Source organism: Taudactylus pleione, unplaced genomic scaffold (genome assembly GCF_031769625.1).
Source record: "Taudactylus pleione unplaced genomic scaffold, aTauple2 ptg000100l, whole genome shotgun sequence".
Lineage (NCBI taxonomy): Eukaryota > Metazoa > Chordata > Amphibia > Anura > Myobatrachidae > Taudactylus > Taudactylus pleione.
In genome coordinates, this window is record NW_028284502.1 from 5675056 (window position 1) to 5702904 (window position 27849).

The 27849-nt window shown below is 44.5% G+C and overlaps 1 protein-coding gene across 2 annotated transcripts in view; it reads left to right on the forward strand.

The window, feature by feature from the left end:
- The window catches only part of BBOX1 (gamma-butyrobetaine hydroxylase 1), a 166235-nt gene that overhangs the window by 117711 nt on the left and 20675 nt on the right, over nucleotides 1-27849 (forward strand). For both annotated transcript variants that reach the window (XM_088470465.1, XM_088470464.1), the window contains exon 5: nucleotides 16161-16266. In XM_088470465.1, coding sequence (XP_088326591.1) covers nucleotides 16161-16266 — 106 coding nt within the window. The remainder of the gene's footprint in view (nucleotides 1-16160; nucleotides 16267-27849) is intronic.

Consider the following 27849-nt stretch of genomic DNA (forward strand, 5'->3'; position numbering starts at 1 on the left):
TTCCCAATGCGGATTGTAGTAAATAGAGCCCTGAGTATCATCACGGGGTCACAGTCAGAATGCCCATAAAAATTAAACCATATTGATCTCAAGGAACCCAGAGGGCTGTAAAATAGCATGACGAACCATTGATTGTAGTGATAATAATCATATATAAGTATTTAATTTGATGACAAGACGGTACCCCATAAAATACACCTAGTAACTCACAAAGCTCCAAATGTCATAGAGATTCAAATAGATTGTTAGGAGAAGCAAAATAAACTCCAGTGGACAAATCATTCTGGAAAGACATCCAGAGGGACCTCTGGTCTGTCTCACTTAGAACATGAATATGGTCACGATGTAAATCTCAAATGTATACGTTTTATCATAACTTAATTGATATAGGGCCTGATTCAGCTTTGGCAATAGACGGCCCGATTCAGAGCCGCTCGCTAGGCTGCGTTTGCACGTAGCTGCCGATGTTTAGCAATGTGCGCACGCGTATGCATCGCAGTGCGCATGTGCAGACTAGTCCATGCGATTGGGAAGTGTTTGCTCGCTGTGCATTACCAGCTCGCTAGAATGAGTGACAGGATAAGCCGTTTATGGGAGGTGACAGGGGGTGGTTGATGAAAACGGAGGTGTGGTGGTGCGAACGCAGGCGTGTCTGTGCATCTTAACAACATTTCAGAGGCGTGCATAATTAAGACGCAGCATCAGAGTACTCATCACATGGTTGAATTTCACACTGAAGCACTCGCAGTGCTTGCGGTAGGGTATGGTCAACCACAAGTGCTGCGTTCACTTCCGATGGTACTCAATGTTACCGACTGTTGCATACACTTCCTGGTGATGACGTGGAAAAGTAGGCATCGTAAGACAGGCTGGTGGGCGTCTACATACACACCGCGAACGTACGGCAAGAAAAGTGGGCGTGCTAATGCCTTGCCGTGCGATCGCAGGATTTGCCTACTTTGGCTGTGTGCGAACGCATCTAGCGAGCGGATCTGAATCGAGCCCAGAGTGAGAAACAGCACATAACTGATCATCTTGGTGAAACCATGCTGCACTGCATGGGTGGCAGATATAAAATGGGCAGAGAGATTTAGATTTGGGAGGGGATGTGTCCAAAGTAAACTGACATCTAAATTGCAGTGTACAAATAAAGTTGTGCAGTATTTGTGGGCTACATGCAAAAGCAGCCAGTATTTACCCTACATACAAAATAAAATGTATGCATTTGCACCCCTTGCATTGCCACATGGTTTGTCCTGGTTCACAGTTACATGCTCTTTCTCGCTCTATTCCCAAAGCTGAATCAGGCCCATAGTTAGCTAAAGCCTGCAAATGAGATGTTTTCTTGGAGACCTTTAGGATGGATAACATCAAGATTTAGGGGCCTATTCATCAACAATAAAATAACGTTTTTAAGGACATTTTCCTTAATTACCGTTATTTTAGTGTTCATGAAGACACTTAAAGCAGATATCACTGATATCTCCTGGTTAAGCCGCCTGCATTAATTTCCACACTCCCCATACATTAGTATGTATTTTCAGAATTTAATGGAGTTACTATCTGCCACTGTGAGCTGGCGTATAGTAGGTGACACTTACCTGTGTCAGCGTGGGCAGGTCCTCCTCCGCTCCCTCCGGTGCTCCCTGGTCTCTCCTCTGGCCCCGGTGGCTGTTTCCGACACGTGTTCTCCAGGCAGAACACAGTAAAGTTTAGAAAAATAAAAAGATTTTTTTTTCTATAAACTTTTCTATGTTCTGCCTGGAGAACACAGTGTCAGAACAGCAGATGGAGCCGTAGGCGGCTGCAGCGGGCAGGTATGTCGGGGCGGGGGGGAGGTGAGCGGTGGTGGTGGTGGGGGGCTGGGGGACGCACACAGAATTACCGCAGCTGTAGGCAGTGCTGCGCATGCGCTGCTTTAACGGATGTAACAGCGCATGCGCAGCACAGATTACAGCTGCGGTAAGGTAGTGTAGAGAGAGAAAACTATTTATTTCCCGAAAAGCTGTCATCGCAAAAATGACAGCTTTTCGAAATAGATAGTTATGGAGAGGAGAAATTATGAATTCCTCCAGTAATTAGGTAGAACTCCATGCGAGTTCTAAACCTAAATGCCTCCAGAGAAATTTTAGTTATGATGAATAGGCCCCTAAAGATCCATTGTGCTTCACATTTTAATAAAAAATATTCACGGTCATCACCATGCATCAGGGGTGGGATGTGATCAATCATTCTATACCTCAAAGGGATGATTTTGTTCTTTAAAATGGTGGGCTATGGGTTGTTCACTTGTTCCGTTTGTTAGCGCAGCTCTAATAGATCGGTGAACCGCCATTCTCTCCTTGAACTTTCTTTTTGTTTTCCCCACATGTGAGAATCCGCAGGGGCAAAGAATTTGATAAATCACAAAAGTACTATTACATGTGATGATGGTGGATCATGAACTTTTTGCCCATATGGAGAAGGTTAAGAGAATTACCGGAAATTAAAAACCTACATGTAACAAGGGAAATTTAAAACAGCCCATTTGTTTGGATGATAAAAAAAGTTTTCGTGCCGTTGTCTTCTTAGTTTTAACCAATAGATCGCAGAGGTTTTTGTCTCCTTGAATAACAAGGCATTAGTTTTGTATTACTCAGATCCAGTTCAGGGTCAGAAGTAATCAGGGGCCCTAACTTTTGATACATCATTGATTATAGATGACTGCGTTTTATATTATAGGTGAACATATAACACAATTAGATAAAGATTTAGAACCATACAAAAAAGAAACAGAGTGCCGTATATACTCGAGTATAAGCCGAGTTTTTCAGCACAAAAAATGTGCTGAAAAAGTACCCCCTCGGCTTATACTCGAGTCAAGTGTAGCGCTGACTGGACGGAGTTCGGTCAGCGCTACACACTGCCAAACACACAGCCGCCTGAGCCAGCAGCTGCGTGTTTGGTGTAATCAGCAGCCACTGAGAGTCTGTCGGCTGCTGCTGCTGCTCCCACTGCGGGAGCCATCTTCCGGCTCCCGCAGTGGGTGATGGGAGAGACGTCGTCATGACGACGTCTCTCCCATGCAAAGCGGCCGGAGGAGCGGACAGCGGCGGGACCAGGAGCGGGGGTTTCAGGTAAGTGATTTTTTTATTTTATTCTTGTCACGTCTCTCTCTACTGGGGGGGGGAACTACAGGGGGCACTACCAGGGGGCGATTACTACAGGGGGCACTACCAGGGGGCAATTACTACAGGGGGCACTACCAGGGGGGGATTACTACAGGGGGCACTAAAAGGGGGGATTACCACTGGGGGAACTACCAGGGGGGGATTACTACAGGGGGCACTACCAGGGGGGGATTACTACAGGGGGGGATTACCACTGGGGGAACTACCAGGGGAGGATTACTACAGGGGGCACTACCAGGGGCGGATAACTACAGGGGGCACTAAAAGGGGGGATTACCACTGGGGGTACTACCAGGGGGGGATTACTACTGGAGGCACTGAAAGGGGGGATTACCACTGGGGGCACTACCAGAAGGGATTACTACTGGGGGCACTACCAGCTGCTGCCATTTCCCACACTAGGCTTATACTCGAGTCAATAAGTTTTCCCAGTTTTTTGTGGTAAAAGTAGGTACCTCGGCTTATATTCGGGTCGGCTTATACTCGAGTATATACGGTATGTCAATTTTGAGAACCTAATCAAAATATGTCTAGACAGGCAGGAACGTGTAATAATTAATAACAAAAGATCCAAAATCTTGAGGGACAAATTTGGGTTAAAAAACAAAACTGCAAAGTCCCAGACAACTAAGATTGACAAATGTAAGACCAAATCTACACACCAAGTTAGAAAAGACACCAAATCTAAAACATTGAATGTTGACAAATGGAAGTTGGGAACTGTTACTCCGATATATAGGAAGTTTAACTTAACTTATCAACAGTATATGAAGAGATTGCACACATCTTCAGAGACACATAGAGACATTGCTAACCTCCTTGATCTTTCTACTCACAGCCAGCTGACAGTTAATGATAGTGAATTAACAGAAAATAGCTTCTCAATTTACTTGCTAGATGACCTAGAATACAATCCTGATCATTTGTCAGTTATAGCTCATCAGTCATTTGAACGGGGGTGGCAAGATCATTTCAGAATTACCACCAGGACATTCGGACAAGAGTTTAACACAGGCAACCACAGGAACCACAGATACCATTACTGACACCATTCCCCAAGAATTAGTAACAACAGAAGTGATACAATGGGGAGACTGTTTTTTAGAACTAGGGAACAGCAAGATAGAACCAAGGACGGAAACCACAATGAAAAGGAAATTAGACATACCAGACATGGATGCTGGGTAGACAAAAAAAGCAGGTTAGAGATGACAAACTCTCAGACAGAGAACAACCATTAGGCATTTTCAATTTGAGTGACATCACACTAACTGAACCCCAGATCACTCTATTGAACAAGGGTCTGAAATTCGCCCCCACAAACAGCCTTAATAAGTTTAACACATACTTGGATGTAAAAAACTTCACTAGGAAACTGAGTTTGAAAAAGTATTTCATGGATAAAAACACGAGCATACAGAAACACGTAGAACAGGACAAATTCAAACACACAGATTTACGACCAAAGTCCACCTTTAATCCTAGTCACATGAAAGGTTGCTATATCCAAACCTTTGAGAAAGCCATTTTAGATGACATAAGGAAATTAGATCCGAAATTAGGATGCAAATGCCCCATTCTATCAAAAGGAAAATGGAAGGCCCTGAAAGAGCTGGAGAGGGACAAAGAAATAGTAGTTAAGCCCGCTGACAAAGGCAGCGGGATAGTCATTCCAAATAAGAAAGATTACGATGAGGAATCACATAGAATTCTGAATGACATAAGTACCTACCAGAAATTGAAGAGTAATCCGACTAACATTTTTCAGAAATAACTCCAGTCCTTACTAAATGAAGGGAAGACTTTAGGGATCTTAAACAAACATGAGTATAATTTCCTTAACACACCTAACCCAGTGATTCCATTTTTTTACCATCTACCCAAAATCCACAAGAGCACAACCCACCCCCCTGGCAGACAGATCACATCAGGTGTAAACTCCATCACTTCACCACTTTCTCAATACATTGATCATTTCCTGCAAGGCTATGTCCAAAAACAAAAGTCTTATCTTAGGGATACCACCCAAGTCCTCCATGTCCTACAAGATATAGAGTGGGGTGATGACCTCTGGCTTGTTACCAGTGACGTTACCTCGCTCTATACCATAATTGACAACCAACAGGGGCTCAACAGCCTAAAATACTTCATAAATCAGGATGGGGAACTAGAGAAGGAACAAATTGATTTCATTCTCCAAGGTATAGAATACATCCTAACCCATAATTGCATGTGGTATGATGAGAATTTCTACCTACAACAGAGGGGGACAGCGATGGGGACCAAGTTCACCCCGAGCTTTGCTAATTTCTTCATGAGCCATTGGGAGGACATAAACATCTGGGCCAATGCGGAACTTGGGGCAAACTTTGTTCTCTGGAAGAGGTATATAGATGATGTGCTATGCATCTGGAGAGGGGATGAGACATCTCTATTACATTTTCTAACCTGTATTAACAAGAACAACAGAAATTTACAAATCACCTCCATTCACAGTAAGACCAAGGTTGAGTTTTTGGATCAAAGAATCCAAATTATACAGCAAAACATATCATAAGCTAGTGGGTGTTAACAGCTATATCCTGGCATACAGCAATCTCCATCCTAGCTGGTTGAAGAGTGTCCCTAAGGGACAGTTTACACGACTTAGGCGCAACTGCACCAATTTATCAGATTACATAGAACAGGGTAATGACTTGAAACAGAAATTTGAGGAGAAAAACTACCATATGGGAGAAGTAAAAGGAGTATTTAAGGCTCTAGAAGCCAAACCTAGGGAGACACTACTCAATTACTCCTCCAAACAACTTACAACAGCGAAAGAGAAGGTATATTTTGTGACTGAATTTACAGGTGCCTCTAGGAAGGTAAATAATATACTCAAGAAGCACTGGCACATCCTTCAGATGGACATCAGCCTTAAGACCATATTACAAGACAGGCCTGATATAGTTTTTTGCAAAGCCCCTAACATTAAGAAAAGACTAGTCCATAACCCTCTTAAACAAGACAGGGGAGCCGTACAGACGACTCTAGATGGGTCCAAAACAAGGGAGGGTTTCTACCACTGTGGTAGGTGTAGTAATTGTAAAAAATTAGGTTACAAGAGCACAAGACCAACAACTTCAATCAAATCTAATCAAACCAGTAAGGAGTTCAAAATTAGAAACACAATAACCTGTGACAGTGATAGTGTTATTTACTTATTGGAATGCCCTTGTGGGCTACAGTACGTAGAACGCACAATCAGAACCCTGAAAGTTCGCATAAACGAACACATCAGAAATATAACAAAAGGATTTGAGAACCATAGTGTCTCAGAACATTTTAAAACTACACATCACTGCAACCCGACAGGCCTGAAATTTGTAGCAATTGACAGGATCCATTACAACTGGAGAGGTGGGAACAAATTAGAGAAAATAAATCAGGCAGAGAGCAGATGGATCTATGACCTGCAGACGTTGCACCCAGAAGGTCTTAATATAGACCCATAGGTCCCTACTCTCCATTTTCCTTAATTATCTGTACCCTGGATGGCCAATGTAATAGAATATTCTTGATCCCCCCCCTGCCCTTTGATAGAGTCACTGTAGACATTAGAACTATATTAACTAGACTGTAGTGTCTAATTAGGTTTTTTATCTAGAAACCCCACTAAATTACATTTCACGGCATTATATGTTAATACAATAATAGTTTTGCATATTTTGTATATGCTGTACCCCTTTACTTACCCTATCTACACCTACACCCACTACCTTTTTTAGCATTACACATTAATTCCATTATTAAAGTCTTGATATTCCTTAGTCTCACTCATAATATATTAGAGGAGGCCTCATCCCCCCCTTCCCCTTTTTTTCCCAACATGGCTCATGAGACAGAAAAGCTTGTTGCGAATACAAAATGTCCCGTACAACTAATCATAAACACGACCCAATCTGGTTGTTTTGGGGATAGAATATACCCTATATCAGTGTTGGCTAACCTTGACACCTCAGCTGTTGTGTAACTATATATCCCAGCATGCCCTGCCACAGTTTTAGCATGCCCTAATAGCAAAACTGTAGCAGTGCATGCTGGGTTATGTAGTTCCATAACAGCTGGAGTGTCAAGGTTAGCCAACACTGCCCTATATACTACACCATGTTATCAACAGGGTATACCATACAACACACCTAAGCAACATGTTGTTACCAAGACACATCAAGTTTTTGTCACGATTGAACAACTACAACGGCATCAGAAACAATCACAGATGTTTCTAGTGTAACCAGATTCATTTGGGCCAACCAAAGATGAATGCCTCCATCACGATGCATGGGCACACACAATAACTGAAGTATAGGTATTTACCATTGAGAATGTCCCACCAAAGATGCCCGCTGCCACGAGTGGAGACTCTTTTGTGGACAAATATAACCATCAGATAAAGGAGGCTGCAGACATACTATAGTGAAACACACACACAGGAGTTCCCGAGCACATACTTGTCCACAGACAGAAGACTCAGACTCTGTGACGCTCTGATCACAGTGCACCACCGCGCATGCGCAGCAGAAGAAACCCGGAAGTGGGGCGTTTTTACCGCACAAATGGGATTTTTGACAAGGAGACACACTATAAAAGACGGTAAGGTGACATACACTACCATTTGCCCTTGATAAAGTCCCATTTAGGGACGAAAGGCGTTGGGACCTATGCACATATCTGACATAATTATAATTTCCTTTACTGCATCTGTACTTGCAACTTTTAATCACTTTTTGCAAATTAAATAGCTTGATTACTATTTTAACCACAAGTCTCAGTGAGTTTTCTCACTATTTAGGCCCCACACTCACACACAAATGACAGAGAAGGTCACAGTAAGGGAATGGACCAGCAGTCATTACGCTCTGGTAAGTTTCTCTTACCTAACACTGCTACATAGTGTCCCTTTCATCCTGATACTGTGTTCCTTGTTTCTGAGGTGACGGGAGCTGAGACGGAGGTGGCTATCTCATTCCTTATAGAGAAGGGACTGCAGTACTTTTTAACAACATCCTGGCTAAAGTTTTTGCCGAGCTGTATATCTAACATATGGGACTGACTTTCCCCATTGGGATTAAATGTGCTATAACTATCGGATTCCATTGCTCTCCTGTTTGGATATAACTATGAACATTGTTGCACAATACCCAGCCTAAAGTTTTTGCCTACCTGCATTGTTTATCATCTATTCACCACCTGTTTTATTTGTATGGCTCAAACACTGATTACCAACACTCAGCCTCAAGTTTTTGCCCACCTGTACCATTGTTTCTTCTACTTCATGTACAATATACTAGGACATATATTTTGAGTTTCCTCAGAATCATATAAAATTTTTGACAACATCACCGACATTCTTTATTCGACTATATCTGTATTAATCTATTACAATTCACGCACTAGTTTTTCTCATACATATAGATACCACAGAGCGCTCCCTCTCAGATTAATCTACTGTGTTATATTACAAGACTAATAGATTACTGTGGGTAACACAATATAACACGCAGTGCTGACATCAGAAGCCCAGTTACATCATTGCATTTGCCATCTCAGAATGGTGATTAGACATAATATTAATAGAAACAAATGCTTTGTTTATTAAGCAAAGTATGGAATCTAATTGTAATGTCAGACAATTCCTTCTTTTCTTCAATATTTTTATATGGTGGCAGCATAAGTGGGCAGTGCAGGGTCGTAGCAGCGCCATCGCGGCCCTGCCCACCCGTTTTGCAATGCCGATATTACCGCCATTTTAAAGCAGAGGGCGAGGCTATGATGACGCAATTCAGTGCAAATTGCATCATCGTCCCCCCGGACCGCCCACTTTTGCTCGATAGGTGGGTGTGACGGGGAGGGGATGCACAATGGGAGTGGGGGGCAGCAGGAGAGTTACCTGCTCTTGCAGGGGGGCTGTGAGTGCCACCAGATTTTCGTGAGGCTCCCGGACGAATCGGGAGAGTAGGCAACCCTGCATTATACACAGGTCTAGGACACATGTTGTAATCAGACAGTAGTGATCTATGCTTCAGATAAACAAAATAGGAAAATTATTTTAAAATGTTGTTAATTCTGGACCCTTTTTTGTTATTCATAAGCGTTGTCCCTTGAACCTCATTTTGCAAGAAAACATGCCCTGGCAGGTCCACCTGTAGTCTGAAGCAAATAGTCACTCGTACCATAATGGGCTCCTTCTTGCCATGCCGATCCAGGTTAGGGATGGACATCAGTGGGGTGTCCATAGATGGGCCCATCAGTGGTTACAATCGATGGCACACAAACTATAGTTAACCAACAATGGTTTGCACCCCTCGATGGCCACTGCTGCAGGGGGGTGCTGGGTCGCAGCCCAATCAAAAGTGGGGGTGGGCCTAGCAGCCACCGGGGGCGGGATTAAGCTCCATCCTGTAATGAGGAAAAAAACATTGGCTCTCAGTCATGCATCGATAGCAGAGAACCAGCCACTATCGATGTTTTGAAAACATTGATGGTCGATGACCATCCCTAATCCAGGTAAAAATATTCCAATGGGTATTACCCAGTTCATAAAAACCTTCTTGCAGATACATACATGACTAGCAATTATATAATATAAGTAGCTATTAGTGGCTATTGGTTTGATGCAGAGTTGAACACAAGTCAGACATAATTACAGCTGCATTGCATGCACAAAACTAAATTTGGATATTCCCTGTATTCCACGATGTACATATCTATGTGACCGCACCATCTCTGCTTTCCACTTTGCTTTATAGCAGTCATCATCAGTGGGGGATTTTACCCTGCAGCCCCCCCATTAAAAATCTGACACCACAAGTGAGCCCTCAGTGAATGCAGGGGACTGTAAGAACTATCTGCTAATCACATACTGGATATCAGTGTAGACAGTGATCAGCAGATAGTGCTTCCAATGGGAAGCCACTCCTCTGCCTTTCTGCCTGCCTTACTGCTTCTAGGAGCTGCAGTCCCTAGAAGCCAGTGACTTGTGTGCGAGTCTCAGTTTTTTTATTATTCCTTCCCCTACACTTCACTGGTGCAGCTCGGGTGGGCAGCAGAGAGGCAGCCCCTCTCAAGACCGCAGGTGGCCCGCTGGTCATCAATATAGTGATAATTTGAACCATCTCTATCCTTGGATCTCTGTGTATACTCAACTCTATATAGCCTGCGGGTCTGTCTACACACACATTACATACCCTTACTAAACTTAACCTACCAACGAATGCACTGTTGCGGGTAGAGTGTAGGTTAAGGTTAGTAAGGGTATGTAGTGTGTGTGTAGACAGACCCATTCGACCGCAAGAAGAATTATGATTGGGTTGTGAAAGACTCTAAATCGCTCGTATGCTTGTCTCCGGAGCATGTGTAGTGTTGAAAACCGCAAGATCCTCCCGCAAACCGTACTCGCATACAGCTCTGCATTGGCTGTGAATGTCAGTAGGATGTCCTAATGGAACCCTTCTTGGTTGCTAGTTCCAGCTTGTGAACAGATCCAGCAAATATGAATGGATCCAAGGGAAATTGCAAATGCATGCCATAAAGTGTTTGTTGCCCATAGCTAGTAATTATCAGACATGTTATTACCACTGATCTTTTTTAGAGCCAGTGATTGATCCCATTACATGAAAAAAGCATGTTTAAATGTAATTTCCAATGTAACATGAGCAAAGTAGCGATGACAACCAGTCAGTAACTTCAAAGGCAAATTCAATATTTTTCCCTGTCCAGGCAACATTGGAACAGATGACACTTTATTGCCCTTGTGTATGCCTATTTGTATGTTGTCAAAATTGTGTTTGAAGAATCATCTGGAACACATACATCTCTACATCTGCATCACTCAACATATCTAATATATGAAATAGAGATGTTCAGAAATGTTCAGACAATATTAATGAAGTAGTTTGTACTTGCTGGCCTGAAACTTTTGTTAAATACATTGCGTCATCTTTCTAGCTAAAATAACTATATATGCATTATTTAAGGTTCCCCACACACATACCGATCTGCCCACGATCAGCCAGTGTGTACGATTTGTGTACGATTTCCCTTGAAACTCTCCCCTGCAGCTCTGCACACGATCTCCACACGATTTGCACATGATTTGGTGTCCAATCTTCAAACGATCTCTCCTGCATCCTGACTTTCACAATGCATCGTGTCCTAGAATGTCAGATCTGCCCTACTGCACGGCAGCTCTGAAGATGCGATGGGGACACGCATCGCATCGTGATCGTGAGTGGGGACTCATGATTTCCTCACGATTTGGCCATATTTTACACGAACTGTCGTTCCAATACGTCAGAATCGGCCAGACCATGTAAAATATCGCTATGTGTGTGGGCACCTTTACACCAAACTTCTTTAAAGCATTATTGACCCATCATTCCAGCCTGTGTTGCTAGCTACTGAAGCATGACTGCCATCAGGGGCAGATTTAGGGGTCAGGGCACCCCTAGGCACTATAGTAGTGCCCCCCCACACTGCACAATTTTATTATTTTCATTGTTTGGTTATAAGCCTTCTTTTAACAATTGGCAGTTTAATATAATAAATAAAAAAAATCAATACATGAGCTATGACATTTAATTTTATTTTTAATGATGTACTTATTTACTAAGTGGGACAGCTTATAGTGGCACTCTGCGCATGTCCTACCCATCATACTCTAATTGAGATGGAGTATGGTACAGTACAGTGAACATATTTTTCATACTGGCAGTAATAAAACAAGCATCCAATGCTGCCCCTCCTAGCAAGTTTTGCCCCTGGGCACATGCCTAATGTCAAATTCCCCAATGGCTTCCATACTGCCTCATTCCTTCTGTGTCTTACCTGCCACATCCATTAGTGTTCTCTCCAGCATCACTAGGGGGGCAGAGGGGGCACCAACTCCAAGTACTGACAGGTGTCCTCACCCTCACCACCCAACTATCTTTCTCATTACTGTTCCTCCTTTCCTTCCTCCCCAGTCTGTATTTCTCATCTCTTTCCCCTTCCCTTGCCCCTCTCTTTCATCTCTGTATTCTCCTCTCTCTATTTCATCTTTGCCCGCCTCCTCCTCTACCCATTTTCTCTTTCACCTGTGTTCCCCTTATTTTTCATCCTCTATCTCTCTTCTCAGTTTCCTCCTCCCTCTAACAGAGGTAATCATTGTAGGCCCACTAGTGGGGGCATTGGTTCTAGGTGCTGACAGCATGGCGGAGAAGTGAAGCTATAGCTGTGTCTATCAGGCAGCCAGTTAGAACTGTGTGGGAGGGAGGGGACAGATACAGCATTATATAATAGAAATATATACCAATGCAAAGCAAATATGGGAGACCTATTGTGACTTCCTGAAGGTCAAATTTGACACATCCCTAGCAGTAAAAGGGATGATATGATATCCATGTGTAAATGTGAAACCATGCTCTTTGCCTATAAATGTAGCAATCAGATAGGTGCTCAACATCCAGGTTTGTCACAAAACCAGGACTTAGTCATCCTTACCCTGCTTTATTAAGGTGGGTCACTTTGTCCCGGAGCGCTGTAATTTAATTCCTGAGGGTCATGAGCGAAGCCATGTTGACTCTGATCAGGTGAGCACTAGTATCCAGTTTCTATTTGTCCTCTGTTAAGCTCCCTATTTAAGCCTGTACTTACCTTTAGCACATTATCAGAAAAATGAGGTTATGTACTTCTCTGTGTCTCGTTTATCTATTGAGTAAGTACTACCTCTGATCCACTGCCTGAACCTGCTCTGCTGCCTACTGGATTCCTGCAAGCTGCTGCATCTAAGACTGCTCCATTCACTCTGCAGCATTGTGCTGTGTCCTGCTTCCAGTTTGTACCTTGACAGCCTGTGTTCAAGCACCAGTGCCAGTCCAGCTCAGCTGCCGTTCTTTCTGGTCCCATTCCGGTTCAAACCTCCAGTTCCACTCTGGCTAAGCTGCTGTTTTATCCAATCTCATTCTGGTTCAAGCCTACAATTCCACTCTGTTGTTTCCAATCCCATTCTAACCCCTGGTTCACTCTGGCTAAGCTGCTGTTACTTCTGGTCCCAGTCGGTTCAAGTCTCCAGATCTATTCCAGTTCTATGTCTGCAACCTCTGGTTCTTATCTGGTTCAAGTGCTGTCCAAGCCTGTGCCTTATCCTTGATTCCAGCCTGCATAGTATTCTGAAGTCTCTCGGGCATCATTTAAACATTCCTAGTGCTTCAAGTGCCAAGACTTCCGCCTGCAGTGATCCTGACTACTAGCAAATCCCCTGAGTAAAACTCTCTTGCTTATTGTGTGTTTAAGTGGACTTTCCCTTCATTGTACTTCAAATTATCCTTCTGCTCTGCAGTTGCATTGCTTATACTCAGCATTGTAGCTCTTGATCTACAATTGGACTCACTACTCACTTTACCATCAGTACCGCTATCAATGGTGGTTGTTGCCCTGAGGGTCCTCTCTTAGAGTGTTGGGTTTCGTACTGAGTCTCTGCTTGAGCATTCACTTTTGTTGCTGGGGACTGGGTACTGGATCAAGATTCTTCACAGACCCAGCTCTGGTAATTGGTTTGCAGCATCTGTTAGCAGAATCCAGACGGGCTACCAATTACTTGTATAACTCACTGCTCTGTTCCGAGTTCTCAAACACTGTTTCCGGCTCCATATTCCTATATTCAGGGTAAGTGGTTGAGTTTCACTCAATTGGTTCCAGGAACAGACTGGGAGCCTTCAAGTTGTCACCAACATCTCTGAAGGCCCCAGGCATTTATCACATGGGTCTCACCCATCAGTAGACCTGTTCCTACCACCTGGATTCTGCTACAACCCATCATACCAGTCCACAGGTCCTGAGTCAAATCTGAAAACTCCAAACGCAACAAGGTGACCTGACTGGGTTGATTGATCTGATAAAAGGGAAGCAGCAGAAACAGGACTGTATTTAGAGTTTATCCAATTCTAGGAATTTTGAGATAATACAGTACTGTATAATTCAGTAATTGTGCACCCCACATGTTTATGCCCCAATATGCAACACCCATTTCTCCATGACTTTTCCCTTGCAAACATTGGTTTGGTTAAGTGCAAAGAAAAATAAAAGGAAAAATAAAATAAACCTAAAAAATTGAATTTACTGTCAGCTTAACAGTTCCCTCACAGGCATGTGCCTAATTTGTTATGTGAATGATAAACAGGACAGCAAGGTAATAATAACGGACAGAAACATCACGAGATAGTGGTATAATAAAAAAAAAAAAAAAAAAATTGGAGTCAGATCAGAGTACATTTTGTTTTATTGTTTTTAAAAATATACAAGAAAATATAATTGGTGGGATGTACTAAGGATAAAATGCAGTCAAAACTCTGAAAACTGCCGGTACAGTATGTCGCGGCCCCCATATGTATTAAGCTACCCGATAGGCGTTGCCATCTATAGATGGTATTGCCTATAGAAGCCTATGGGCTTCTTTCCACAGATTTCCCCTGTGAAATATTTGATACATAATCAACAAAATGTTGGCTTTTATTAGCAAACCTTACAGGAAACAAGCTTAACTATGCTAATAAATATACTGATTAATATAATTCAACATTCTAGAGAGATAATGCTCTGACTTACCATTGACAATTATTCTTCTTCCACTATCTATGAAGAACTACTGGATTCTTTTTTTAGTGAAATGGTTGTACCATGATGATGAACGTATTTCACACTTAGCCCTACTTTTGTAAGATTCAATCAGACCTATATTGAAATGGGATGTAGTTAAATTGCCGGCCATCGGGATGCTGGCTGACGAAATACCGGCACCTGAATCCCAAACTTGAGGAGAGATGCCGACGCCAGGATCCCAACAGCTGGCATCCTGATGGGAAGTACAGCAGTTGCCCTTGGCTGTTAGCCACGGGATGGGAGGGATATGGTTTAGGCACCCCGGGAGGTTTAGGGTTAGGCTGCGGGAGAGGAGGGAGGTTAGGATTAGATACGGAGAGGGGGGGTTAGGGTTAGGCACCACCGGGATGGGGTTAGAGTAAGGCATTAAGGGGGGATTGTTAGGGTTAGGCATTAAGGGGGGAGGGTTAGGTTTAGGCACTAACGGGGAGGGTTAGGGTGTGGGGTAGGGAGGGTTAGGGTGCAGAACAGGAGGGTTAGGGGATAAAGAAGGGAAAGTTAGGGTACTTACGTGTCCCCTGTCGGGATTTTCAGAATCGAGATGCCGCTGTCGGTCTTTTCCCAGCCGGCATCCCAAGTGCGAGGCTCCCATCCCCAACCAATTGAAATAATCACATTGTCCTCCTCTTTTATCTATTTGTGTCTGTCTAATTTAATGAACAATATAACAGATGCTGTTGACTTATTACATATAGTAATTGTTTATTGACAGCATATAGATGAGCAGTTTGGTTTTGCAGAAAACTGAAGACACCCGAACTTTAGGGTTCCGAGGCAAACCAAGTCCGGACTGGGATCATTTTTGGGGTTCTCAGTAAAACCAAGTCCTTACTTAGGTCTTTGCGCAAGTCGGATCTGTAATCTAAAAACCGGATCTTGCATGTTTTTGATTGCATATAAGTAGAGATGTGCAGTTCGGTCTCCAGAATTCCGATTCCACCCAAATATTGTGAATCCGGACAGATCCAAGTTGCGGTTGTAATCTCCTGAGGAGATCCGTATAAATCCAAGTCACGGTCCTGATCTTCCAGCGGTCTGAAATTCGTATTTTAAGCCACATTTTGGGTTTTGGATAGCAAAGTTTACATGATTTTAGCTTTCTTTTTAAATACTTTTTTTTAATCAGATCCAAAACCAAAACACTTGAGGGTGGTTTTGCCAAAATTAAATCCAAAACCAAAATATGGGGTTCACGCGCATCTCTACTATAAGCACTCTGTTTAACTTAACTTGTGTATGTGGTCCATTTCTTACAAAATAATATGTTATAATTGTGGCACGTCTGTTATCTATTTTCTGTTTCTATTTTAGGTATACCTGGCAAGTTCAAGACAAAGTAGATGCAAATAATGTTGCATACACATCCGGAAAATTAAGTCTCCACACAGATTACCCAGCTCTTCAGTATCCTCCAGGTGTAAGTACTCTAATATTTTAATATTACATGTGTCAAACATGAAAATATAATCAAAGGAAATGTACAGATGTATGGTGCAAGAAGCCCGGTACGACAGAGAAAATCTGAAATTAGTGGTGTACTGTATTTTTCTTTAAATTCTTTCTTTAAATTTTGCGTCTTTGTTACTTCGCAGACAAAGCGGAAAGCTGCTCACACTGTATTAGAGACGCTGGGCTGCAATTCAGAAAACTTGGTTTTACACACGTACAAAGTCGCACATAATCAGAACTTAGCATGGGCAAAAAACGCAGCTGCTCACATCAGAGCTCTTTTCACTCAGGGCCTGATTGAGAGCCGCTCGTAAGCAGCCGCTCGTTCGCTCCGAGCAATGCTCGCACATTTGCACGTGCGTATGGGTCGTAATGCGCATGCGCCAACCAGTCAGTGCGGTCAGAAAATGTGTGTTCGCAAAATAGCGAGTGCCTGCTATTTTAAGTGACAGGATGAGGCGTTTGTGGGTGGTAACAGGGGAAGGTGCTTGAAAACGGGGAGTGGAGATCCGAACGCAGGCGTGCCAAATGGTCAAAAATGGTTTTAAGGGTGTGCATAATTAACAAAGCAGCGTCATCGACCACGTCACTTGGTTGTTTCTTAGCCTGAACTGTTCTCATGATTGCGGTAGGAAAATCCAACCACAAGCACTGCGGGCAGTCCAGACGCCTTTCGATGTACTCGATTAATCAAATAAATAGCGGAGATGACGTATGATGCGAGCGGCCAGGGGGCGTCTTTACAAAATAGCGAGCGCATGTTTCGTTCGCTCGCTCAGACATAGAGGCGTCAACAGACCGCAAAGAGCGAGCGCTCAATTTAAATAGCTGGCCCCTTTTTCTGAACGAGCGAGCGCAAATAGCGTCCAGCTCTGAATCAGGCCCTCAGTTTCAAACTCAGCCACACACAGATGTACAAATGTCGCACACCCCACTGCTCAGTGTATGTTAACAATGCCGTTTTGGCACTTCCTGTTGTTTTATTTATGCAAATAAGATGGACATTTTAAGCAAAAAAGACACTCAGCATCCGAATCACATGGGAACTGGTGCGATGAGAGGGGCAATTTGGCATGACTGAAGCCACAGTATAAAAAGACACTTCTGTACTTCAATCAGTGGTAGGTCAACCTGCCAGGCTTGGCTCAACAAAGTATAGCACCTAGTGTGAGCAAATGGATTTGTTTAATCACTAAAGGATTCCTTAAGATGTAATATTATCCAAAGAAGTTGGTCATTGTGTCCTGAAAGCATCTAAGCAGTTGTTAAAGAATATCCCTATTTGTAATACAATGGGGGAGCAACCCAGATATTTGCCTTTTTGTGTGTGCTTTGTCCAGTTTAGTAGGACCTGCCCAGGTTTCAGGAGTCATGGGAACCAGATACAGCACTCACTTGCCTCTCAGCACCAGTATCGTTCCTCCAGCTCACTGCATCGGCTGTGCAACCTGCTAGTCTACCTAAATACAAAGTACTGAGCATGTTCCCTTAATGTTCCCTCAATCAGAGGTAAACAGGGACAGTATTAACTTTTTATGTTATATTTATTCAGTCATTAGTTGATTCAATCCTTAATTTATCTATGAGGGCTGATTGAAAAATAATGAGGCTGAATTTTTTATTCCGAATCAGATGACTCCACAGGATCTGAACATTTTTCTTTTTTAAAGTAGCGTCCTTCACATTTTTTTTGCACCATTTCAACAACGATTCAAAGACATGCAATAGACTATTTTGTGTTGCAGCTGTGGTAATTTTTACTTCATCATCTATTGAGAACTTCTTTCCGCGAGGTTGTTTTTCAGGGTTGGGAATGCCCAGAAATCAAAGGGCGCTACGTCCGGGCTATATGGAGGGAGCTCTAGTGCTGTCCTATTAATTTCATTCAGTGCTGCCAATGAAACAGCATCAACATGTGGTCGAGCATTGTCTTGGAGCAAAAACCACTGTAAACCACTGTTTCTTCAGCAAATGTGGTCTTTTCTTCCTCATGGCTCCACGCAAATGGGTTTCCAGGACGTTTGCATAGTAGTCACCATTAATTGTCTGTCCATAGGGAACCCAGTGCTGTAGGATCATACAGTGCGCATCACAGAACAGCAGAAGCATGACTTTACATGCTGAAGGGATCACGCAGAATTTTTTGGGCGGAGGCGAAAACGCATGTTTCCATTCACTGGACTGATGTTTGGATTCCGGATCATAATGACAAATCCACGATTCAAAACACAACACAATCGATGTCAGGAAATCGAGTATCCTCTCTGACATTCGAACGGTGTTCTTGTATGATTCAACTCGTCGTCGCATCTGCTCTTCTGTGAGATTTATGGGTACCCACCTGGCACACATGTGATGCATTTTCAGTTTGTCACAATATGCTGAACCTGTTCGAATGAGATGCTGTTAAGCCACGGGTGTGACTCTGGAGGGTATTAGTCACGCAACAGCCTTGAGGGCTGGTATGTCTTGGCTAGTTGGGCCGTGAAAGAAGCAGCTTTGAGAGCTGATATGCCTTGGCTTGATGGACCTGTGGGCCGTAAGACATGATGCGGCCTTTGGGCCATGCAGCAGCCTTGAGGGCTGGTATTCCATGGCTTGCTGTGGCCTGTGTGCCGTAGGACAAGATGAGGCCTGTGAGTCGTAGGACAAGATGCAGCCTTTAGATCGTGCAACAGCCTTGAGGGCTAATATGAATTGGCTAGCTGTGGCCTGTGGGAGAGCCGCAGGGTTATTAAAGTTTACCCTGTGGTTCCCACCATTGACTCCTGGTCCGTGCATGCATCTGTGTCATTGAAATACACAGCAGCACAGACGGGTCTCATTGACCCGTCCGTGCTCTGTGTCAATCACACAGATGCATGTAGCACGGATCTCCCGGGTCCGTGCTACGTGCAAATTGCACCATAATGCTGATTGGCTGAGAGCCGTAACAGACAGCTCTGTCAGCCAATCAGCCCTTTGGCCCATTGAAGGCAAAGGCATTTTAAAAAATGGCCGCTCGAGGCAAAGCCTCGAGATCCGACAAGAGGATCGCAAGGTTTTACCTCGATTAGGGATCTGGGGCAGGAGGAGAGATCCGAGGGGTGCCTCGGATCGCCCCAGATCCCCGAAGTTCCGGTGGGACCGGTTCTCAGGGAACCGGACCCACTCATGCCTAGAGAAAATAGGGCCAAATGCACAACAGGCCAATAGCACGATATTAGGCCCACTTCCTAGATGGTCTAGTGAGCATTAAAGGTAGGAACTAAGGGCCCAAGGGTGCATATCTGGTAAGTTTGGGGAAAGGGGATTTATATAGCTCTCTTTCTTTCAACACTTCAGGTCCTTTTTAAGTTCTTCATTTATCTCCTTTGACAGTTATTGTCCTCAATGCTCTTCCACATCTGAGGGTCTTCTACCATATTCTGTCTTGATCCCTGCATTTTCCGGCTCTTCTGTGGCATCTTCTGTCTTTAGGAATCCTCACTCTCCACTGGTATATTGAGACTGACTGATTCACACTCAGACCATGATTTCCAGCATTGGCTGACACATGGCAAGCCCTGAAAGATTTGCACTTGCACCCCTTGCATTGCAACATGGTTTATCCAGATGTAAATTTGCCCCCTTTAGCTAGATAAGGGCTTCTATGGACATGTGCTAAATAAGGACTGCTTCCATAAAAAAAAACACATCCCCCCCTCTATAAGGCTAGCTCTCACGGCCTGATTCAGAGCCGGATGCTCTGACCAGACGCTCGCTCTGAATCAGGGCCCTCCTACATGAAAATGGAGCGGCCTTATGGACACTCTCATAGCTGTGGGTTACCACACACAGCTATAGCGAGCATCCATGATGATGGTCGCGATGGTCAAGACCATCGCGACCATCTGGCCTGCGACGGAGACCCTGCGGTAGGGTTTCGCTGCCGCAAGCCCTGGAGTGATTTTGGCTCTATCAGAGCCAAAATCACTCCCACTAGTGATGTCAGTGCGGCTGGCTTCAGACGGTAGGCGTTCCCATGGCAATGCCTCCGTCTGGCAGCCACGCCCCCGGCACTCCCACCAAAGGGGGCGTGCTGTCAATCAACATCGACAGCACGCCCCCCTTTGGTGCGAGACCCGGAGCGACGGAGAGCCCGTCGCTAGCCGGGTCTCGCGCATGCGCACGACGGAGCTCCCTCCGTCGTGCGCATGCGCAGTGGGGCAACATCGACCCGCTTGCGAGTGTCCTGTGCTCGCGAGCGGGTCTGAATGACCCCCCTCAGTCTGTCTGGAATACTTGTATTAGCCCAGTTTGTCCTACAGGTGGCAGCACACATTTGCACCACTGCAGTAACCACTCTGTGGCTCTGCATTCATATATTAATATTTGTATACAAATACAAGTTTTAGGAATATAGTAGAAATTCACCAGACATTGGGCCTGATTCAGAGTTGTACGTAATGGCGACAAAGCTGAGCGATTATCGGTAAACTGTGCATCCATCAAGGCACATTAGTGAAGATTCATTTGCCTAATGATTGACAGTCTGGGTGCGCTTGGAGGAGGCAACAGGAGGGTGCTGACTAAAAATGCAGGAGTGTTGCAATAGTTTCTGGGCATGTTACCGGCTGTGTCTGCAATCCTTTACGCAGTAAGCAAGGCTATGGCGTCTCGGTTCACGCGAACATTCTGCGCAACCATAAGGTTACTCAGGAAGCTGACCATCAAAGGATCTGCAACCAATGTTGCCTCCATGTAAGCAGATGCCTGGTCTGCCTGGATCGGCCAAACAGCTTGCGGGCATTTTGCGGTTTATGCGACATTTGCATGTTTTCATACAGTAGTTGCATATAAATTCGCAGCTGCGGTGGCATTAGTGTGAATCAGGCCCAGAGAGCACTATAAATAGTAGATGGGGGACCTAAATAAGGGGAAATCACTGTACAGTCTTGTAGATGTGAACCAGACCCAACTAGAGTTATTAAAGGCTTGGCCCAGAGTTCACAGCTAAACGGTAACTAAACTTTGAAAACTTCACAAGATCCGTAAGGGTTTCAGGGCCTGATTCAGCAAGCAACGCACAGGAGAGAACGCACGCACCCATCCGCTGTGAGAATATGCTAGTCAATGCATGCGCACGGAGACAGCAGCACAAGATGCAGACGCCCAGCCCTATATGAAGCCGCCCATCTCCCTTTACTCAATGCCTGATCAGTACGCAAGATAGCATAAACATTGGTAACATCGAGAACCATCAACCACATTTGCATAATAGTGGTTGATCAGACCTCGCGCAGGATCTTGCCAACTTCCTGTGTGCACGGAGTCTCATCACTGCGTCCGTCGCCACACTGGCTTAATTATGGACTAGAGATGTGCGCCGACCCTCATGTTTTGGATCTGGATCTCCCCTGGTTTTGGATCTGAATCTAGTTTGGGATTTTTTTCCTTGGTGTTTGGGTTTTGGATCTGGATTTTTTTCTTAAAAAATAAAAAAAACAGCTAAAATCACATAAAATGTGCCTTTTTTGTTCCTAAAGCAGGGGTTCCCAACCACGGTCCTCAAGGCACACTAACAGTCCAGGTTTTAGGGATAGCCATACTTGAGCACAAGTGACTTAATTAGTACCTCAGTTATATTGATTTAACCATCTGTACACAATCATAGATATCACTAAAACCAGGACTGTTAGTGTGCCTTGAGGACCGAGGTTGGGAATCACTGTCCTAAAGTATTGGTTACCTCACAGTTCACAATTATGATTTTTTTCATCTAGTTAAAGGGCCAAAAGGTTGCATCCAGCTTGCTGGCTCACAACTGATTGATATAATTATTAATAGAGTTGAGGACTGTGCAAAGATGATGGTTGGGATACCCTTGAGGATTGAAGGCATGGGCCTTTATAGATGACAAGGAAGTTGACGGCCTTGCATTATCATGATGACTGCTGGCGGCAGCTACAACATGTGGTTCTTGGCCTTGCTCTCCTGTCATGTGACAGCGCTACATATTTTCTGCGCTCTTGAAGCAGTGTCACAAGCACCAATAGTGTAGCCAAGGTGCGGTTATAAAATTCACACACGTGCAGTAGAGCGCACACAGAAAAAAAACATACAACAGATACAATTTCTTTTTTCTGGTCCAGAACTTGGGCCCAGAGCACAGATTGGTGACGACTGGAGTCGGGCAGCACTAGGTTGCGTTGCTGTATCTTGTGTGGCTAAGCCTAACACGCACAGAAAATAAATAGACAAAAGACACTATTTTTTTGGGGGGGGGGGGGGGTTACGGGTCCAGAACTTGGGCCCAGAGCACAGATTGATGACGACTGGAGTCGGGCAGCACTAGGTTGCGTTGCCAACTTGCTAGATCTAAGCCTAACACGCACAGACACACAGACAATTTTTAGAAAAAAAAAACAATTGATTTTTATTTTTTTTCAGCTTTAGAACTTGGGCCCAGAGCACAGATTGATGACGACAGGAGTTGGGCAACACTAGGTTGCAACTTGCGTTGCTGGCTGGATCTTGTGCGGTACTGCAATTAAGCCTAACACGTACACACACACACACAGAAAAATATAAAAGACACTTTGATTGATTGATTTTTTTTGTTTTTAGCACGACTGGAGTTGGGCTGGATCTTGTGCGGTACTGCGGTTAAGCCTAACACGTACGCGCACACACACAAAAAAATATAAAAGACACTTTGATTTATTTTATTTTTTTTGGAGTTCTCAACTTGGGCCCAGAGATGGACACAGCACAAGCCCAGGACACAGCAGACAGTGCAGATGGATCAGCAGACAGCACAATGACAGCACCGTGACCAGAGACCAGAATGGATCAGCAGACATCACAGTGACAGTGACAGCACTGGACAGAGACCAGAATGGATCAGCACCAGCCCAGGACACAGCAGATTGCACCACTCCCAGCCCTACACTACCCACCCTCCCTGTTCAGTCTCCACAGCTGGAGTGAAATGACATCCATCGCGTGGTCCCTTATATACTACATTGATCATAGAGACGAAAGCTTGCGAACCACGAGATTTCCGACTCTATCATTTTGCCTTGGTTTCGAGATCCGAGTAAGGCGGAAACTCCGAGCCTGCTTGGATCCGACTCGGTTATGCTAAATTTGGGTGGGTTCGGAACTCTGGAAACCGAACCCGCTCATCTCTATTATGGACGCTCCTAAAACAGCGTCCCAATGCACAGGCACGCCTTCGTTAACCCGACCCCACCCGTCACCACCACAAACGGCACTTCTTATCAATCTATGTCAGAAGGGGTTTGCGTACATGCTGTGTGTAGTTTGCTTACCCCATCGCACTGGCTAGTTCGCGCACGTGCAGTGCGATGCATGAGCAGTACAAAACCATCGGCCAAGTGCGTGCGTTCTCTCCTGTACGTTGCTTGCTGAATCAGGCCCTCAGTTGGCTACAACAGTCCCACATTGTTTTGTTGTCTGCAATGCTTGATCAACCTATTTATAATGCACCAAACGTGTGTCAGTACTGCCAAACTGCGATCTTTCCATTCATACCAATGGGAAGTTCATGAAGCAGGAGCATTGAAGACTTTATACTTTTTAAAACATCTTAATTACTAATTTTGAAGAAAAATATCACTGTCCCTTTTACAATATATTGCGCTCTACATAAGAAATAAAAATATAAACAATATAATGATTGTGTTAGACTTGGCCTATTCAGGGTCTTCAGTCTAATCTTAAATGCCCTTCTAACCTGGAGAAGATTTAGGGCCTAATTTACTACCGATCACAACTGCAATTGCAATAGTGATTACGCACGCAGTTCAACTGCGATAGTATGCCAATCCATTGCGATCGCTTCCAGGAGGGAGCAGCCAGATCGGCATGACGGGGGCATGGCCATTGCGAGGAGGCGGGGCCGGCCATACAATGTGTATTTGTAGGCGGAGCATGGGGCGGGGCTATGCGATCGTCTCATTTTGGCCCCGTCCCCGCTACACAATGCCGATATTACAGGCATTGTGAAGCAGGGAGCAGAGCCCACCCGGTGCGGGGGTTTCTAAGGTAATTGCGGTAGGGATAGGAGGGGTGGGCGGCAGCCGGGAGGATTGCCTGCCTTCCTGGGAGGTCGGGAGCTGCACCCGATTTTCAGGAGGCTCCCGACCAAATCGGGAGGGTAGGCAAGTATGATTTAGTGGTCTGCAGGCATTGGCTGGGAATATTTGAATGAAGATTGTTTTGTCTTTCTTAAAATCACATCTACAGTTCTTGAAAACCCATTTTGGCTTTTAGACTAATAACTTACATCCATTAATAGGGAATATTGTAAAAGTTCAAACAGAAAACATAGGTAGATGAGAACAGATGTGCCTGAGGTCATATCCGTGTGCATGCCAAAGATTACATATACCCATAGGAGATTAGAAAATCCTGTACAGTTCCCAGTTTCTCATGCAAACACAACTGTATGGATTCACTTGGACCGTAAATCTAAATATTACGTCATTGGCTGAGGGTTTATGTTCCCATGCTGGTGTGATTTATGTTATCTCAATTAACTTTGCAGACTTTATTAAATACAAACAAAACGTAACAATGATTACAAAGAATGGGTAATGTAAGCATCATAGATGATCTAGTCAGCACATGTATTTCATTAAGATTTGAGTGTTTGCTGGCACTGGAAAAATCAAATTGAATTTTTAAGTCAATTATGTTAAGATTGCAGGGGTGCATCTGCTCTGGTTTTGTCTAAGGGGTCCTGTAAATCTATAAAATGTGTATGTTGAATTTGAACACTGATTCAGATGTTTACTTGATCTGCAAGCCCAGAGGACTGCAAGTTACTTTACATTTACGTACTTTTCAATTAAGAAAAACAAAACATACAGTAATCAAAGCTAATTGCTAATTTGTAGCATAAGGTATTTTCCATGGACATAGGGCCTGATACAGCTTGGATCGTAGTTGCTAATATGCATGCAATCGGCCAATTGTTGCGTACTGAGTATGCGTATGCGAACCGGCCACTGCTATCGGGACTGCGATCGCAGCGGCTTTGCAGACCCATCGCAGAGTGATTGACAGGAAGTGTCGTTTGTGGGTGGTTGTGGGGGTGTGTCATCAACCGAATGCAGGCGTGCCGGTATGTTTGAACGCCGTTGCAGGGTCATACATAAATTATCCACTGCAATGCCCTACGCAGCCTAGGGCCTGATAGCGTGTGTGGAAGTTAGCAATTTCTGAGTAAGGTCAGAGCTTGAGCAAGTGCGAGTGAGGCTGCGATGGTACTCTATTATACCGATGGTTTTGCAGGCTTGCTAAACATTACGGATGTGTGAAAGTGTGTGTCCTTGTGTAGTGCAGCGGCGGCATAGTGATCGCAATGAATTAGCATACTATCGCAGTTGAACTGCGTGAGTAATCTCTGTTGCATTCCCAGTTGTGTTCCACAGTGAATCAGGCCCACAGAACCAAAATTCACTTGCCCAAGATTGCAGATTGCCCACTGTGGTTATTTCCACCTCGTGTGTTGATGCAAATCCTGTCGTCACGGTCCCAATCCCCGCAGGGTGATTATAATGCAATTTGCAGCAAAATACATTATAGAGCCCCTGGACCACCAGGCACCACTGCAATGGAAACAGGAAAGGAGCAAAGTATAGTTATTATACAAATGTAGTTACCACTTGTGCAGTGACCCTGAAGACATTTCCTTTCAAGTCTGAGGCCTGATTCAGAGATGGACAGTATTGCACAGTCCGCAATAACATCCAACAAAATGTAAATGCAGCAGGTAATGTCTATAGGAATAGACACCTCCCACATTGGATTTGTGATCCGAGTGCAGCATCTGCAGACGCAGCCTTGGATCACCACCGCAACTATCAGTTGCGATGGTTGCTACTTTGGTGGCCAGCCTTGCTGCTACGTAAGCTGATTAACACTCAAGGCCTGATTCAGAGCCGCTCGTAAGCGGCCGCTCGTTCGCTCCGAGCGATGTTCGCACATCTGCGCATGCGTATGGGTCGTAATGCGCATGCGCCAACCAGTCAGTGCGGTCGGAAATCGAGCGCTCGCAAAATAGGGAGTGCCTGCTAATTTGAGTGATAGGATGAGGCGTTTGTGGGTGGTAACAGGGGAAGGTGCTTGAAAACGGGGAGTGGAGATCCGAACACAGGCGTGCCAAACGGTCAAAACGGGTGTTTTAAGGGTGTGCATAATTAACAAAGCAGCGTCATCGTCCACGTCACTTGGTTGTTTCTTAGCCTGAACTGTTCGCATGATTGCGGTAGGAAAATCCTACCACAAGCACTGCGAGCAGTTCAGACGCCTTTCGATGTACTCGATTAATCAAATAAATAGCGGAGATGACGTAGGATGCGAACGGCCAGGGGGCGTTTTTACAAAATAGCGAGCGCATGTTTAGTTTGCTCGCTCAGACATAGAGGCGACAACAGACCGCAAAGAGCGAGCGCTCAATTTAAATAGCCAGCCCCTTTTTCTGAACGAGCGAGCACAAATAGCGTCCGGCTCAGAATCAGGCCCTCAGTCTTGCCAAAGGACATTGACAGCCGGGTCCATCCTGGGCTCGTTACACCTACAAAATGGAGGCAAAACACCCCCCAACGGTTCGAGTTGACTCCCCCAAAGCGCCGCAGCATGTCAATCATGTTGCGACTAAGGGGGATCTTTGAGCAAGGCCCATTCTTCACATGTGCACAATGGGTCTAGAGTCAGGGGTAAATGTTATAGCCTGCGAAATGCAGGCATCAGCGAGTTCCAGGTGAGTCTGCCCAATGTTTTGCCTTTTAAATGATTGTTACTGTAAAACATCTGCGGCATATATAGTTCCCATTGCTATGTAATGTATTCCAGTGGAAGGTTACTTACAACAGATCTTATTTTTGTGGGAGTATTATTATGTCGTATGAATCTCTATTCTTTGGTTTCCTGCAGTTTACAGTACAGAAGTATGCAACAATCACTGTGTCCAGGTTACTAAAAAAACCTTTATTGAAATATAAGTCACGGGGGCCTATTCATCAACACTAAAATAACGGTTTTAAGGACATTTTCCTCATATAGCATTTTTTTAGTATTCATTAAAACAGGAGATGTCACTGATATCGCCTGGTTAAGTCCGTCTGCTTAATTTCCACACACCCACTACTTTAGTATGGGGATGTAAAAATTAGGCTATTCGTCAAATTCTGAAAATTATGTATTTTTGGAATTTGATGGTGTTACTATACACCATTCTCAGATGGCATATAGCGGTCCTCGTCGACTCCCTCCATCGCTCCTTGATCCCTCCTCTGGCTCCGGTTGCTGCTCTGTGTGTTCTCCCGGTAGAACACAGTAAAGTTAAAAAAAAATAAAAAAAAATTCTTCAGCCCACCCACTCTGTCTGGCCATAATGTCCTCTGCAGACCAGGGACGGGCAGCAGGTCGGGGTCCACAGCTGAAGCCAGGTAGGGGGTAGAGGGGGGGAGCATACGGACACAGAATTACCGCAGCTGTAATCAGTGCTGCACATGCACCTTTTTTGTGAACGTAACAGCGCATGCGCAGCACTTACAGC